The sequence below is a fragment of the Labrus bergylta genome, chromosome 13, assembly GCF_963930695.1.
Source record: "Labrus bergylta chromosome 13, fLabBer1.1, whole genome shotgun sequence".
In the NCBI taxonomy this organism is placed as follows: domain Eukaryota; kingdom Metazoa; phylum Chordata; class Actinopteri; order Labriformes; family Labridae; genus Labrus; species Labrus bergylta.
Window position 1 is genome coordinate 23423796 of NC_089207.1, and position 17917 is coordinate 23441712.

The window sequence follows — 17917 nt, forward strand, 5'->3', positions numbered from 1 at the left end:
GGATGTGTGATGGAATGTGAATCCAAATACGGTCTTTGTGGTTTCTTACTCGGTTTTATTATATTCCATCTTATTGCATCTGTGATTTTCTTTTTTTACTTTAACTCTCTGAAGTACCATTGCTTACTGTGTCCACATGTGCTTTATTTTTCATCATGATTTACAAAAATAGATATATTTTGTAAAACTTTAAGGGCCCTATTTTGACAGTCTAAAGGTCTTTGTCTATAACATGAGGCACAAAGTGATTTGTGGCGTGTCCAACTACATTTTGCCAGTAAGCAGCGCACAATCATGGTGCTAAGTGAAGTGCAGGATCCAAAAAGGTTGGATCAGGTCCCTTGATAGGTGTACAGAGGTTTGTTTCGGGCATAACTTTACTCAAGCAAATCAGTGTCAGCTCTCATTCCCTTTATGAGCCAGGTGCAACTGCAGGCAGACATGTTGTTATTCACACAGTGCATTTCAGTCTTTATTCTTGAATAGATCAGGCTTTGACCAGCTTATAATCTTTCTCTTTACATTGTGCCCCTGAACATACAAAACCTTTACCGGACACTGTATGAAATATGTTGGTTAAAGTCATATTTGCTGAAGCATTCCCACAACATGAGAAACAATCAGTGTAACTGAATTCCAAGTTACCTAATGTGGGTGCACATACTATTTAAACAATGTGGACGCTGGGTGTGAAAATGACACATGCACAATAGGAATGACATCTGCACTGTGCGCCAAGATGGTTTGTGCCTGATGTACGATAGGGCCCCTTAAACCTTAAAATGAAATTTAAAAAATGCACGACCAATTTGCTTTCGGTGTGCTTTCAAGAGAAGAGTCAAGAATACACTTACTGCGGGTCACCACCCCCTCCAGCCTGATGATGTTGGGATGATCAAACTGTCCCATGATTGATGCCTCAGCGAGGAAGTCCCGCCTCTGTTTGTCAGTGTATCCTCCTTTCAAGGTCTTGATGGCCACACAGATCTCCTTCTTGCTGGGCAGCTTCAGGCGTCCACTGCACACCTCACCAAACTCACCTAAAGATTAATATAAGGAATTAACCACTTCACCAAAAAGAGAAAACACACAGTTTTATATATTGTATAATACAATGATTCTTTTATTTAAAAAATGTAATAATGTATTTTCTTTAACAAGATATATATCTCAGAAAGAGCCTAAATGTTTGTCAATTTCAGTAGCCATAAGTGAAGTTTTGTATGCTCAAAGATTTAGATTTCCATTCCTCAAAATACACAAAACAAAGAAAGTAAATCAGTACTAGTAGAGCAATTGCTTCCAAATGTAATGTTTTTTTTAAACTTGGTTTTCCGTGTCCTATAGTTAGCTTACTTTGTCTATTTAGATTATGGGACACATGCACTTGCTCCCTCAACTCACACTATTAAAGCAGCCAAAGTTAACAAAAATGTTCTCACTGGATTAGCAAGCTCCACTTACTGCCATGGATCTACTGCATGGTAGCTTTCTATAGGTTACTTAGCCCCATCCAGAAGAAAACAAATATTGAGTATGTTTTCTCTATTCACTTTGCTAGCTCAATTTTATTAATGAGAAAATGCTAACAAGCTTAGCATGAGACAGAAACAGTGTACATTAAGTCCTTGAGCAGTGATTTCTTTTGTCTGAATTTATCATTTTACACAAGAGGTCATGTCTTAGTGTTTAGGCCGAGGCTTCAGCTCAATGAGGATTTTGATGATTACTTCTTATGTCCCAATAATCAAGAAATGTGTGTTTCTTAATTGTGGAGATTACAGCAGAAATGATGCGTAAAGACTCATAGTAATGACACTATGTGTAGAAATAAGCTTTGAGATAGAGCCACCTATATTCACAGTTAAGAAAATGTCTCTCCACTGAACAGACAGTGAAGTCACCCTTAAACTCTCAATGCTGTACTATAAAGTAGTATAACTCCATGCCACTGTGAGAGAGGGCAATTATCATTCCTTACTAGTGAGGGGATGTTTGTATACCTCAGCATATAGCTGTGTATGTGTATGAATGTGTTTGTTTAGTATGTGTTTTCGTGGGTAGTGTAAGCGCTCTGTGGGCAGACTGGCCACTTCAACGGCAGCCGGCCAATTTTCCAGTTGGTGACGTGGTTTGGACAGACTGTAGAAGATCCGTTCAATGTGTACATGTGTGTGTGCATATTTCTGTGAGTGTGTTTCACTCCATACTTTATATCCATATTGCGAGATGATGTCAGAGCTAAGACATGTGGATATCTCTCTTAGTCCAGTACGGTAATTTCCCATAGCAGCTCTGGATCAGAGAGCACAGGTTGGACCCTGAGACTCGAAGGAACAGGGTCTGGAAGAACTTAAGCTGAAATAATTACAACCTGTCTAAATACCAAACGCATGCCTGCTCTCTCTCTTTGGCTCTGTTCTTTGGGCCCTCAGCAGTGGACGGAGGAGCCAGGCCAAGGCACCTTTTTATGTGGTCACTCTGAGAAAGGAGATCTCAGCCCAATAATGCTTGATTAGGGACACTCGCTCCTTTATACGTGCTCTGAGTAACGCAAGGTATCCCTCTTTGATGTTGAGGTCTGACCCATGTAAGCAGAGTGGAGCATGTGTTCTGTCTTTTAACACACAATCACCGATTGGCAACAAAATCAAAGTCTAGTTAACATATTTAATGAAGACAGATGAGGTTCAGGGAATGTTTGGATAAAGAAGAAGTATGTTGTGTATTGTTCTGAGCGCATATACGGGTTCATAAAAATCACACGGATGGGTGGTATGTTGTATTCCAGCTGACGGATAAAAATGTTTACATCATGGCTTAAGCTCTAAAGTTCACCACTGGTTTTCACTTCTCATTAACTTCTATTGCAACAGATCTGAAGTCAGGAGCTAAAGCCTCCATTGGTTTCCCAGCTAGTTTTATAGACAGCAGTTTCACTGGATTTTACATCCACCTCCCTCTCTTTGTATAGCTATAGCTGATGTAACTAAAATTACATCAATGTGTCAATTTAATCACGAATCAATTACTAATCATTTAATTTGCACTCACATCCAACAACAACATATCACATCCAAGCAGCAAGACTTCAAATTTGGAAGTGCAAAGAAATGCAGTTCATTGAGTGTCCACTTGAGGCTGGCTGCAAAAGACCCTGAAGTCCCATACACACCCCATACTAAAATGTATATTTTGACAGCATAAATTTACATGTTTACAGCCTGGTAAAACAAGATTTTGGTTTGAATAGCTAATAGCTTTATCGACACACACTGTACAGGAGTTAAAATTTTTCGATTCTCCTCAATTGTGATTTTTTGAAGGATAAGAGTTATTCATAATAAGGGGCGTAGCTGAACTGACAGATGGACTGATGTGTTGTAGCTGTTTGTCAAGGGGCATAATGCTCGCCGTAGCCTAAGCTCTTTGCCTGTTACTACCAAAATTAAGTTAGAAACAGCATTTCAATATGGCGAGCAGCATCTTTTGGCTTCAAAAGTTCGCTTGACAAACCAAAGGGTGACACAACTGAAACTACATCCATGTATATGCAGTCTATGAATATAGGCCCAAAAGTCTTTTCAGGTAGTGTCAAAGCCTCAAAAGAGCTGTAGTTGAATGTTCACAAAATAACCCTCATTTTGTGTTAGTCTGCCATGAAAAGAAGACCTACATTGTTGTGAATTAAGTTGATAACTAGTCAAAGTATGACCTTTCATTCATTAAACATCCAAAGTTTCTTCTTGTTAGAGTTAACTAGTTAATATATAATGTTTACATCCTTCTCATGATTTTAAAGCCACTTCCCAGCGTGGATAAAAATAGTTTTTTTTTTGCACTGTCAGATGTTCAGCTTCATGTTAGAATGGAGAAGCACTAAAATAAATATACTTTGCTTCAGCATGGCAGTGTTGGCATTAAAAATGTATAGCATACTGTAGTGTAGCCTTCTTCAATGTGAAGTCAGCTGTGTGAGAGGGCATCGAGGTCAACTGTTATTGGTTTAGAACTATGATACAGATGTGGTAATAATTATGTTTTATTATAAAGACAATATTTATTTCAGTAATTGTATATAATTTATTCTAGTTAATTTAGTTTTAGCATCCTAATGCTAACATAAAACCAGACTTAATATCAGCTTCTAAACGCTAATTGAACAGAAACAATACGTGTCAAAAGGTTATACTCAACCCATTTATCATTGTAGCTCTTTTGAGGTTAATGTAATGTCTCTACTATGAACTATGAAAAATGTGTTGCAGAGTGTATTGTAGTCCAGTTTAGAGTCAGGTATTACACTCTCAGGCTGCCCTGACAGCTTTACAGTGTGCAGGACTGGTGGGACTCTGGAGACCGGCATGTCGTTATATGTGCTGTGTTCTTTACTCTCCATCTATCCTCACCGCACTCCAACATGAATCACAATGCATTACCCTACCATCTGCACTCCTGCTTATCAGGGAGAACACGTGGAGATGAGAGCAAGCTTGTTTTACTGTGGCGATCATTAGACGGAGTTCAGATTTAAAGCATCAGGCTGTTACCTGGGGGTTAAAGTGATGAGGGAGTGAAGAGAAATGAAGAAAGGAAAGAGGGAGGTGAGAAGAACAACTTCTAATTTCACAATCTCCCACCCCATCAAAGAGGAGGGATGGAAAGAAGGGACCTCAAGCTGGGGCTTTAAATGCTTCTCATTTCCAACTGTGCGGTATACGGCACAAAGTTAAACTATCCTGCTGCTATGAAAATGTGGATATATTGAAGCTCTACATGCACCTCACTTTATCTGTATGTGGCTGTGCACTTGGTGTGTCTTTGTCATCCAAATAGAGCGTGGAAGAGTAAGGAAGTGGTATTATGAGGTGAGAGATGGAAAGAGGAGGTCAGGGAGGGAGGAAACCATTTATTTCTCTGAATCTAACTTCCCCTTTTTCCTTTTTGTTAAGCTGAAGTTACTCTTTGGTGATTCTTTTTTTCTGCACATATAAACAGTTCCTGAAAGGATCAAAGCAAAGGGGTAATTGGATCTTGATCTGAAGCATTTTGTTAAAAGGTATGTCCCTATTCTATTCAGTGGGGTGATGAGTAATTGATTTGCGAAAGTTGAGAGTCAAGATACCCTCACCGGATGCAACATATGGAATTAACCAAGTTTGTATTGTGCATTGCAACAAGAGGAGCTGCTTGTCAACAGGCAAGGCAGGCAACTGCTTGGGGCCCATGGCCAGTAGGGGGCAGTGACTCAGAATGTTACAGTGACAGTAGAAAACCTCCCTAAGGGGGCCCCATCTGACAGTACTCACTGTTGTTGCACCACTCAGCGTTACAGTATTCCTGTGAAAACTTAAATATGTTACCGTTGGTGTCAGATTATTTTTTAACTTAATGGCGATGGACGCTGGTTGGAGGGGCCCCCAGTAAATTTAGCTTAGGGCCCCCAACAGATTCTAGAATCGCCACTGATTGCAACTTTAGTCTCCGTTTAACACTGTTTACATTGTGTAGAATCAGGACTAAAGACCTATAGTGCATGGCTAGAACGTATTCATCTACATTTGAATTACTGATTTTGGGAATCATTCACACATCAATCACAGACACATCAATCACAAAGGAAAAACTTAATTCACAAGCAGAAATCCTGTCTCACTGGTAAGCAGCTGTCTGCCCGGTCCGACTAGGCCAGAGAGAAAGAGCGAGACAGAAGTGTGTTTGTCTGTTCTCACCTGCTCCCACCACTTTATCGATAGCAATGCAGGAGGCGTCCAGCTCCTTGGCAAACTCATGCACAGCCTGACTCGGGTCCTCATAGGTGTGGGGGTCCACATAGGTCCTGATACCCGGCAAACGCACTGCAGCAGAAGAAAGCAGGTTGCATCCGTTAGTGACCATTTCATTTAAAAGTCTCTGCCACTAGTCCCTATGACCATAATTACCCTGAACATTTGAATGACAATAAACGCTACAAGGACAAATCCCACAGTGCACATGTGGACTCAAAAAAGAAAACCAAAAACATCCTGTGAACTTATGATAGAGGGTTAACACTTTACAACAACAATAAAAACTTCAAAGATAATCAAGTCTCCATTGGTTGAATAAGTTTAGCTTTAAGATACTTTTCAAGCAAAAGCTCAGAATGCTCAAATTGTGTGTAAGACAAACAGCAGTTTAAAGATGCAGCTAATTAAAACAATACATCAGGCCTGGAAGTAAAAGTGTTTCATGTGTTTTTAAGTAACCCATGTGCAGCTTTTATGTTATAAAAACACAAATCAAAGAAGAATGACGAAACATTGTAAGAGATACTCTTTAAGATTAATCACAAAACTGTGACCTCAAAAGATTTGATGTGAAATTGTATTTCAACTTTCAACTGATGTTACCCCTTGGTGAGCTGCAATGAAACACAACGAGTAAATTTTGTTCTAAAGAAAACTCTAGACTTTGAACTTTGTCAGCGTCAGACTACGAAAGCGTACCATTAGCTCTGGCAAAGTAAATACCAAAAGCCACCAAAAACGATTTTAATGTACATAATGTTCCTGTGAGTATTGTTTAAGACAGACTTAAAACATAAATAAATAAGTCAACCTATCCTTTAAGTAATAAAGCTGTACTTTATAAGTCCCTGTGGGGACATTAATGTTGTCCTTGTGACCCAGCCTAAGGATTCATGAAGCTGCAGACAGCCGCACTTCAGTGCCTTGGGAGTTTCGGGGGGGCCTGTTCTTTACTTGGTTCAAGGTGAAAAGGAGGAGTATTCCTAATATATCACACACTGCATAGAATCAAAGAAGAACATGAATAACAAAAGGCAACAAAGATATAAACGGAGAAAATGGGGGCATATGTTAAACCTGTTATACTTTGTATTGGGACACATTTGTGGTTACTTTGGCTATTTGTTACATGGATACGGTTTGAGTGGAAAATGTAGAATTGAGTGAGACTTTCTTGTCAATGGTCAAATATGTATCAATTGAAGACCTTTTCACTGGAGTAAAACTGTATGGAATATATAATTAGAAATTATAGAACCTGAACTTTTACTTTTTGCTCCAGCTTGTTTGGAGGAAAAAATCTGATCATTTTTCCTTCAAATGAAGCCTTTAGCATTGGTTTGCAAATGGACCGAGAAACCTCCACTCAACATAGTCTCGGTCCGATTACTGTCATCTCATATGACCAAACGAAGTGGTGTAAAGGGGGAAACTACTTTTGCACTTAGAAATAAAAGAAAATATGCTTTCTATCAACAACTGTTTGTATAGATGTGTAGAAACACAAACAACAAAGTGTAAATGTCTATAATAAAGTAATGTAGAGTAGTTGTCTGTTTTCTAAAGTGAAAGCTTGAGTGCAGAGAGGGCAGATTGAACCAGACCTCAGGAAATAGTCCAGTACTTACAGTGGCCATTGCCAAAGTGCAGTCTTTTCTCATCAGGATGTTTGGATTTGCTGTGGCAACAAAACCTGCCAATGCAAACAGAGAGAGGTCATAAGTAGTGCCACATAGCCCAATAAGAATTCACCCATTGGGCCAGCCTGGAGGACAGAAAGCAGTAAGTGTGTGTGTGTGTGTGTGTGTGTGTGTGTGTGTGTGTGTGTGTGTGTGTGTGTGTGTGTGTGTGTGTGTGTGTGCGCGTGTGTGTATGCGTGTAATCCCAGCTCTTATAAGTCAAGAGAGGATCAGTAAGTCTTATAATGAGTCGTGGATTTATACTCTCTCTGAACAGTACTGCCAACTTATGCCACACTTACACACTCATACACACAAAACACACACATTTTTTCAGTTCAACCTACATATATATATTTATGTATGTATGTCCACTTAACATATACTGTATATTGTGATTTTGTCAGGCATGTGAATGATAGACAGACCTGCCAATCAGCACGTAGAGCAGAACAGTGAGCAGGATGATGGCCACGGCGGAGGAGATGGCGATCAGAACAACTTGGCTGTTTTCACTGGAGATGGAGAAGGCTGCTGAAAGACAGAGAGCGACAGGCAATGAACACTGGATCCTTCAAAGCTCTTCTGTAATTTATTGATATCATATATCCATGTGATATAATGTAATAAATTCAGTTAAAGTTAAAGCCTCCAAAGAAAGTTTAACGACTGATTTTACATACTTCCATGTATTGATCTTAAACTACAGTAATAGCTTACTGAGAAACCTCTTTATTTAAAGGTCACATATTATTCAAAAATACTACCATGTTTTGCTAACAGTAATATGTGTCCCTAGTCCGTCTACAAACCCCCAATTATAAGAAAAGTCCATTCCCTCCGTCTTTTGTTTGCTCCACCTTTCAGAAAATGTGTGCTCAAACAGGCCATTTGGAGATTTTCCCTTCCCTTCCCCAGGTGGGTGACACTCCCACAGCTAGGTGCTTGTTCTGCCCTCTGAGTCTGCCTTGTCACCATAAACAATAAGGCATGAAACAAGAAGGCTTATGCCACCCAAGCCCTTCCAGAGAGGGAAGTGGTCAGACACAGCTCATTTAATTTTAAAGCTACAGACACAGAAACAGCCTGTTCTGAGCATGGCTGAAATAGAGAGGTTTATAGACATTCTAAAATATAGGATCAGAGTGGATATACAGCAAGTTACTGCACAGACATGTTTTTTGGAGCCTTGAGACATATTTAAACTGGTTGAAAAAGGACAAAATGGAACCTTTAACTTTATAAAATATATATTTTTTAACTTAAACTATCTTTTCACATGCTATAGATTTTAAAGACCCAAACAATTGCAACATTTCAGTCTGTTGAGGCTAAGTCAACTGATATTTGTGCCAGTGAAATGCTTAGATTTTTGCCTCATACACTGAGAAACTATCCAGAAGAATGAAGATTTTGCGTCAGAAACAACTTTTAACATTAAAACCCATTATTTCCAATTTGATTGGCTGCAGAAACTCTTTTTATTGGTATCAGATTTTTTTTTCTCTATTCACGAGCCCTTTTTAAGCTTAATACAATTACAACAGTAATTGTGTTCTGAACCTACAGTCAGGGCTGGTCTCAAACTGGAAACTGGGGCTGCTGGCTCCATATCCTGCAGCGGTGCGCGCTCTGATCTGCAGAAGGTAGGCAGTGTTGGGCTTTAGACTGTTCAGAGTCACATTACAACCCCGAGCACGGAGGATGGTGTAGCTGGTCTCCTGCTCCTCCTGTAACACACAAAGAGAAAAAAACAGGGACAGAGAGAGGGATTACACATTTGTGAGCAAGTTGGATTCTTTTTTATTTCATTTCAGCCCAGGCTAGAAAACCAAATACACATCAGATGTGTTCAATAAAACCCAGTATATATTTTGAGCATGTACATTTTCACACACAAGCAAACAGCCAGAGACATCCTGGGCAGTTTTGTAGGTTTCTTCCTGATCTGATGAATTATGCCTTTTATAGTTTATGACTTCTCTCCTACTGATCTCCACTGATAAAACAACAGGAGGATTTACACACCGGGTCTGCATGTGACACATTGTTTCCAGATGTGGAAGGAAGAAAGCGTTAGAGGAAAAAAAAAAAAAAAAAAGAGAGTGGGCAGGAGGAAGATTTAGAAGAGAAAAGATGGAAGGCAGCTGTCTGAGATTACCAGATATCTATTTGTACTTTCGCTGTATTATACATGTACCTTACAATGTGTAGGTGTTACCTGGTGAAATAAGAGAGAAACTAATGGACTAATAAAATGCAAATGAGTTAATACATGGCAAAAGTGAAAGAAAATGATAATAAATATATTCATTACATTTAATAGCACAGCATGGCTTGACGTAAAAACATTTTACTTTGGCACATTCAAGAACATATAATTTCTTTAAACATGTTGTGTTTCTCTTTGCTGGGCCACTCCTGCTGCAGTCAAGCCTGCGATCACATTACTGGATGCTACGATGCAAACTGTTCAATAGGGGGAAAATAGGGGAAAGGCAATCTTAAATCTAAATGACAGCCTATTAGAGATGGCTCTCACGATCCTTAAAATGAGCTACATGTTTTGCAACACAGCCAAGCTCATAAAAAATGCTGAATCATGTTCAGGCATACTCAAATCTTCATTTTATAGACCCAGTTATAAAGAAGAACTCATTGGTGTGGGCAAGGGCATAAACGCACACACACACCCACACACACACACACATACACACATGCATACCAAAAGCAGCGTCTAAAAGAAACGTCCCACCTATTAATGGAGTGGATCAGACTTTTATGGAGCACAAAGCTTTTTAAACTGCTCGATGTGTGAGGAGGTAACTGATACAGCAGACCTGCACCGGGACAACTCTTCATCACAACTATAAATCTACTCGCAGCTTGTCACCGTTCCGCGTTCCGGACAGCATGTGATCCCCTGAAAATCACACACAGGTGTGGCATGAGCGCCCTTGTGTGTGTGTGTATAATGTGTGAGTGTGTGAGATACAGAGAGACAGAGGAGGAAGCTCAGGTCAGGCGTCTCCTTTTCATGCAGACTGCGGCCGGACAAACTGTGTGATCCAGATCTGGTCCACTAGGGTGTGTGTGTGTGTGTGTGTGTGTGTGTGTGTGTGTGTGTGTGTATGTGTGTTACACCGAAACACTGCTAGAATTTAATATGGCCTCTGTGCTGCGTTATGCTTTGACAATCTAAACAAAGCTGTAGCAAATTATAGCTTGTATAACACACACACACACACACAATGCAAAACTCATACAGAACCCAAAACAGGAGATGTACGGCAGAAGTCTTATAAATACAATGTTTTACTCAGCATTCCTTCCATCTAAGACTAAATAAACAGCCCAAATTAAAGCAGATTAGAAGCTCTCTCTCTCTCTCTGCTTTTGAGATCACAGTGATAAAACATGCAAAAACAATCAGTGTATTCCCACCAATTTGAGTTTCACTAAGTGCACTTTGAAATGCCTTATACAGTGTCCTTTAGCCGGTCCTAGTCCTACAGCCACAGGAAGATCATATAGCTAGCCTGGGATTTCTAAAGATGAAACACCTCTGGTCTTCTGGGAAGCTTTCCGGTTGGGAATTCCCAAGAATATCACCAAACATTCCTAAAGAACTCCCATATATAGGATACAGAGTGAGGGAGCAGGCCTTGCCCTTTAGAAGCGTAGGTTTATGACACACACATATATGTGATGGCAGAAAGAGCAGCGCCAGACAAGAGAGAGGCTAAAGGCTGAACATGTGAGGTTATGGGGCTCTCTTTGTGTGCTTCATGTCAGATATTAATATGTCCAACCTCTGAACAGTTTATATAGATATACGTATATTAACTTCCACACCAATCAGCCTCCTTATGAACACATCCTAAGAAATGTCAGAGGTTACTCTTCTAAAACTCATTTTATTGTAAGTATCTGTAATATTGTTGTTTAATTAATTATCATTCCAATGTCATTACTGCATCAGAAATGTGCCACTTTGCAAGAGTACTACAAGAAAAGTGTAGGATTAAAAGGGGTATAACGACTCTAAAGAGGTACTTAATGATCAAACGTTTTTTGACAAAGTATTCTACAACTCATTTAGACTCATTAGTCAGTGACTCAGTTCATCAGTTCCAATACATCATTATTTTACCATTCAATTTAGGTAATACCAACAATTTAGAAATCCTACAGTAATACCTGGAGTTGAATCCATAAAGGTATTAATATTAAAGTTATGTGGTTAAAAAACAAAACAAAAAAAACCATCTACTTCTTTAAGAAACTTTTTAAAGTTTTTATGTTTCATTTTCATGATTTTAGGAACTTCCTGTATGGAAGGTTCATTTTCCTTCTCTTAGTATTGTCATTAAGCCTGAATTGACAGAAACACTGCCAAAGTGAAAGGATCTCTTGGTTGAACAGTAAAACAGTTTTTTGGAGGCTTTTTTGCCTTCATTTGATAGGACAATAAAGTCGGAAATCAGGACGAGAGTGTGCGGAATGACATGCGGGATAGGAGCCACAGGTCAGGCTCAAACCCGGATCGTTTACTTGGAGGACTAAAACCTCTGTACATGGGGTGCAACTTAACAGCTAGGTCTTCTGCTTCCCCATGGAAGAATATTAAATCCATGTTTTCAGTTGGCATGAAGTCTTATAGGGCTTTCACACTTCCAGAAAACTCCTGAAAAACTCCAGACATTTGCAGGAGGAGCTGTACAGTATGTGTGAACGCAAACAGCCATTTTTCTTCATAAAGTCAGAGTGAGCTGGTATGAGAATGCAGCAGGTGGGAGAGAATTGTGACTTTTATATCCTGTGACCTAAACTGCTGCATTATGTTCTCTAATGATATTCCCATTATTGCATCATGTAGCTGACTCTGTGACTCGGTCAGCCACTTCCACTTCCCCCCCCCCCGCCATCCCTCCCCGTCTGACAGGGATAGTTCCTTCCTCTGTGAGGTGCATATGTGGACAGCCAGGTCAGGAGAATTTCAGGAGCAGTCCCTCCTGATATTATCTAGATATTTTCAGGAGTGCGTATGGGAAAACGGCTTTACACAAAGTGGCTGCATTACCTTAAGTAGGAGAAGTCCTATCAGCACTTTGGATTTACGAGAGTATGAGACTAAATGACTTGTGACGATGTATGCTCTATCTGCCCTGAGCTATACAAATGACATTTTTAGCTTTAAAAATGCCTCTCTTCGTCCCTCTCCTTACATAAAAGCATTGTTAAACTCATCATAAAAGCAAAGCTGTCGCTTTAAGACTTTCCTTGTCAGCCATTGGTTTAACTCACAAAACATCTAAGGAGTAGATTGTCAACTTAACAGAGGTATTTATTTTGAGTGATGTGTGGTTGTTGGCAAAATGTTCACTTTCCTGCGTTAAGAGAGGCTAACGTCATCACCGAATTGCTATTGGATTACAGGATAATGTACACAATGTATGCCTGTTACAAACTTGTGTAAATACAGACGGAGAAAACCACAAACTGAGAAGTAAAAAGTCTGCCTGATGCTGCAAATCTGAACATCTTCTCACTAAAAGCTCCCTTTGATCTCTCTGTTTCTGTGTTCTGATTCACCATCCTGTTTATGTGTATATGCAATTATGTCGGTATGTGTGTGTGTGTGTGTGTGTGTGTGTGTCTCTAAAAGCCTCTTTCGCTCTCATAAGTGAGTCATGGTGTGCTCTTGATGTGGGGGAATCTGTGCTGCGACTCTTGTCCTCCAATGGCCTTGATGCTTGGCATGCCCGAGGCCCTCAGCGTCCCTCTGCCTGCCACACGGAGAGGCCTCTATCCTGGGTTGTCATGGGAGTCTCCCCTGGTTGTCCCAATTCCCTCCGTTGCATGGAAGGGCCTTTTGTCTGGGGTTTAAAATCCGTGGATATGTATGGCTGCTGTGGAGAATCCTCTGGGAACTTTGTTTGTGAGTGTTTTTTGTGTGTCCGTACCCGAGTGTCTGCAGTAATTCCTGAGAGACGATGTGATTAACAGGGATCAGTGAGAAAGGCCCCGAGATTCCCATAATAAAAGTCTGTCACACTGACTCTTCCTGAGACTTATTTTTTTACCCTAATCATCTTTTAATGAATATCGTTGGTGTGTGAGCATGGGTTTGCGATTTATAAGCCACTGTTAAAAATAAGACCTGCAGTGAGCTCTGACCAAGCATCAGTCATTAACTCTTCCTTTCGCTGTTTTCCGGCCTTCTTTTAACATCTTAGGTAAGGATGGCTGAGCAAGGAGCAGAGTTTAGAAGAAACAGCTTCTGTCGGCCTACTAATCAAGAGATTAGGGGCCACTGTTGGCATTCAGGCAAACTGTGATCTGGGACACACACACAGACATACACACACCCTAAATCTGCCAGAGTGATTAAACTTGCATCCACGGCTAATTTCACCATCAAATGTCAGCCATAGCACAGCATTGGTGCTGAAAGCCATTGTAATTCGTTCTGCACTAATTTCCCTCACAGAGGAATGAGCGACCCCACAGACGCATTTACTGTCTGCCATAAACCTTGTCTCCATTAGGGAGTAGAGGGGAGAGGAGGACAGGATGAGAAATAGGAGGAGAGCTGAAAAGAGATAGAAGTTAGGGAGGGAGGGGAGGAGGAAGTTCAGCAGAATGAAAAAAAGAAAGAAAAAGAGAGATTAGAGGTTAAGGAGTACAGAATAGAGATGGGGTAGTGAGACAAGTAAAAAAAATATATATATATACTGTATACATACACAGAACTTGTCTTTGCATATAGATTAAACTGATCACATTATATTAAATTTAGGTATAATTTAATCAAATTCGGGACCTAACGCAGGCAACACATTACCCAACATCTTCTAGTTGAACATCCAAAAAGGGGACCATGACCCTGCTACATATCCCGTAAAAGCAGGGCCCCTTAAAGTTTTTGCTCCAACCATATGTTGTATATAAAATAATACAAGGTAAAATTATCAACAATGTTTCCAATTTACTTTGGTGCGTATTGTTCAATAATTAACTGACCAGTTCAGCGTGCTCTTTTATCAAGAAGACAAATATGATACACTATAAGATTAGCACAGAGACATCACACCAGGTGTAAACAAGCCCAAGGAGCAGAGCTGGACTGTGACACTTAATGCATTGAGGCCACATTTGGTATTGCATCCACTGAATTAGCCTATACTGTATGACCCAATTTGTTTTATTTTTTTCCAACCCAGTCTTCCAAAAAAAAAGCCAGAAAATATAAGTCTCTGAGCACCTAAAATTGATCTCTTTATTATCTGATGATTTCATTGATTATAGAATTTTGAAAAAAAGATCTCGGCCTGGAAAAGTCAAATTCTCCTGATCAAACTTGACAAATAACTTGACACATATGCTTAAAGGTGCAGTTTAAGTGGCATTCTGCTTATAGGCAGATAAGGTAAATCATCACAGTGATACATTCTGCACCAACCTTTTCGTAGTACTTGATCTCATAGTCGAGGATAATGCCGTTGGGTCTTTCTGGCTCCTGCCAGGACAGGGAGACACTGTTTCGAGACGTCTTCTCCTTTTTGATTACTGTTACCGGGGAGGGAGCTGGGTGGGAAACACAGACAGAGAGAAAAAAGAAAGAGTGAGTTCCTTTATAGTGAGGTTCAGTGGAAGTTCAGTCCCCAGTGTTGTATCCTGGCAATTGTCTATGGTTCCTGTTAGCCTAATTCAGTTTGCTGCCCGGTGGGGCCACATTAACGGCTGTAGCCAAGAGTGGGTGGAAGTGGAACAGGTCCATGTACAAAATGCAAACACGGGCTTGAGGAGAATTATACAGAACAAAGCACACTGGCTCAAATGTAAAGTTTTTTTATCTGTGTTATCTGTAATACAGTTCTGATGATTCTCTTTAAAAAATAAAAGTCGCAATAAACCTCTGTTTCCTAGAAACCTTTTCAGAATAAACTTTACTTTTTTTTTTAAATTAATCTAAAAAGGCTATTTTTGGTTAAAATGGATTCAGTTTCTCACTATCATTATCCCTGTCTTTATTGGTGAGGAAGTGAATTCTCACCAAATTAAATAGCTTGTCCAGTAGCATTTATTGTAGCGCTTGTTGCTGCTCTGCATTGTTTAGAAAAGTGTTCTACTTTTTATTTGCTCTATAAACCATCTCTATGCCTTTCTTTCACTGCTGCCCCTGTCCCTTTTGGTGTGGCGCTTTCTCCCTCCGCCAATCTTCTTACCAATCCTTCACCCATGCACCGCCTCGCCTCGGGGACTTCACATGGTCTCAATCTAGTAATTCAGCACATCCCTCCCCTTTATCGAGTCCTGCCTCCCCCTCCCTCGCTCCGTCTCTCTCTCTCCTCACTCCCTTTCTCATTTCCCTTTTTTACTGCTCTCTAATTGCCAGGCAGCTCTGGGGCCAGCCCGGCATCTGAGGCATCGACTTTTAATTTTATTAGACCACAGGAAAAAACATGTTTGGCTTTGAAATGTTCGAGCCTTTCTTGATTGTGATTATATAGTTGCTGAGTGTGTACGTGTAAGTGTGACTATGTGAGTGTGTTTGCGTCTTCTCTGTGCATATAAACTTGCGTGTATTTCCGCGGGAAGTTATTTTTTCTCCCGTAATGAATCCAGATGGAGAGAATCTGTTTCTATACCCCCTGCTCCTCCTCTCCTCGTCTCCCTCTGGTTCTGATAGCGGGGTGAGGCTGTGTTTTTTATTGGCTCTGTGGTTTATGGAGGTAATGATTTACTGTGTCTGGGCCGCTTGGAGGCAGCTTCAAGTTCCTCTCCTCCTCCTTTTTTTTCCCTGCTCCAATCTCCCTCTTCTCTCCATCCTCCCTCTTTCTCTGCATGTCAGGCACTTTATTTGCTGTCACTCTTTGTTTCTGTCTCTGGTATAACTGTAAAACTGATACAACATACAAGGCCCATAATGGTCTTAAACAAATGGCCTTTGGTGCCACTCACCTGTGATGTGAGGGACTTGATACAGCATTGAGAACACATCTAATTATTTTGACCTAATGGTGGAATATAGAAAGTGATAGTAGTATGATGGTAGTATGGAATTCTCTGAAAGAGATGCTGGACTGTGGCTTTAAAAGCATCACTTAAATCATTGGCTGACCAAATTGGAGCGGTTCCAATACTATTACAGATATTGATATTTATTCTGATCATACAGAAACTAATACCAAAGCTAATTTATTTATGCTCGGACCCTGATACTAAGTAGATAGGTTGAGATGGACAGACAGACAGAGATAAAGAAAATGAAGATGGATGGATGGATGTGTGGATTGATGGATGTATGGATGGATGATTGAATGGATGGATGACTGAATGGATGGATGTATGTATGTATGATAGATGGATGGATGGATGGATGGATGGATGGATGGATGGATGGCTGAATGGATGGATGTATGTATGTATGATAGATGGATGGATGGATGGATGTGTGGATGGATAGATGGATGGATATATGGAGTGATGGATGTATAGATGGATGGATGGATGGATAGATGGATGGATGGATGGCTGAATGGATGGATGGCTGAATGGATGGATGGCTGAATGGATGGATGTATGGTTTGATGGATGTATGGATGGATAGATGGATGGATACCAAATCAATAACGCTACGAGAAGAGAAGTGTCACTATCGGTGTTTCCTATACACCAGTACACTGTGCTAGTACAGTACACTAGCAAGGGTATCAGCCGTCGACAGATCTGAGCCCAGAATGTAGTGTTTGGTCTAGAATGCCAATCCCCCCCCCCCCAGAATTGACTGGTTTCAGGTAAGTTACTGGATGACACCTATATAAAACAAGACTTTCCCCTCTTCTGTTATTTTGGTTATACATTCACATGGGCTGCCCAGCTATTGATCTTTACCATCTTTTCACTGGTAAGGTATACATTATTAATATGTGAATACTAAGATGAAATATTGATGAGATAAATAACCACATCATAAACTGTTGAAAGGAAAGATTCACCCAGCTGTGTGTACAACGTAAATACTGCTTGTGCGAAGTTCAGCGGCAGTTCACACTGTTGATATTAAATGTTGTTCACGGTAGTTATGACAATGACTGAAGGGCAAAGGAGGTAGAAGGAGGAGAGCTATCTGACAGCACCTTGACAGCACAGCCAGGACACACGGCTCCTTCCCAGGGAAACACTTAATCCAGCTTTTAACAGCTTTGGCATCTGTACGTGTGTGTGTGTTTATGTGAGAGAAAGTGTATAGACGGGTGGGGCTGGTGCACTGACATACCTAATCCTTGTAAACTCTCAGGGCTGATGGAGAGTGTGCAGCTGCAGGCACAGATTTTTGTTAGAGAGGGAGATAGGACTGTGTGTGTGTGTGTGTGTGTGTGAGAGTGTGTGGCGTATAGGGAAAACACTGGCAAGGTGTGTGTTGTGTACATGTACCTCCGA

The 17917-nt window shown here is 40.4% G+C and overlaps 1 protein-coding gene across 4 annotated transcripts in view; it reads right to left on the reverse strand.

The window, feature by feature from the left end:
- Positions 1-17917, reverse strand: part of epha3 (eph receptor A3) — a 97841-nt gene that overhangs the window by 22460 nt on the left and 57464 nt on the right. For 3 of the 4 annotated variants that reach the window (XM_065961901.1, XM_065961904.1, XM_065961903.1), the window contains exons 6-11: positions 14934-15058; positions 9036-9198; positions 7897-8002; positions 7418-7482; positions 5733-5858; positions 855-1040 (exon numbers count right to left, since the gene is read on the reverse strand). In XM_065961901.1, coding sequence (XP_065817973.1) covers positions 855-1040; positions 5733-5858; positions 7418-7482; positions 7897-8002; positions 9036-9198; positions 14934-15058 — 771 coding nt within the window. The remainder of the gene's footprint in view (positions 1-854; positions 1041-5732; positions 5859-7417; positions 7483-7896; positions 8003-9035; positions 9199-14933; positions 15059-17917) is intronic. The other variant, XM_065961902.1, reaches the window with a different exon arrangement.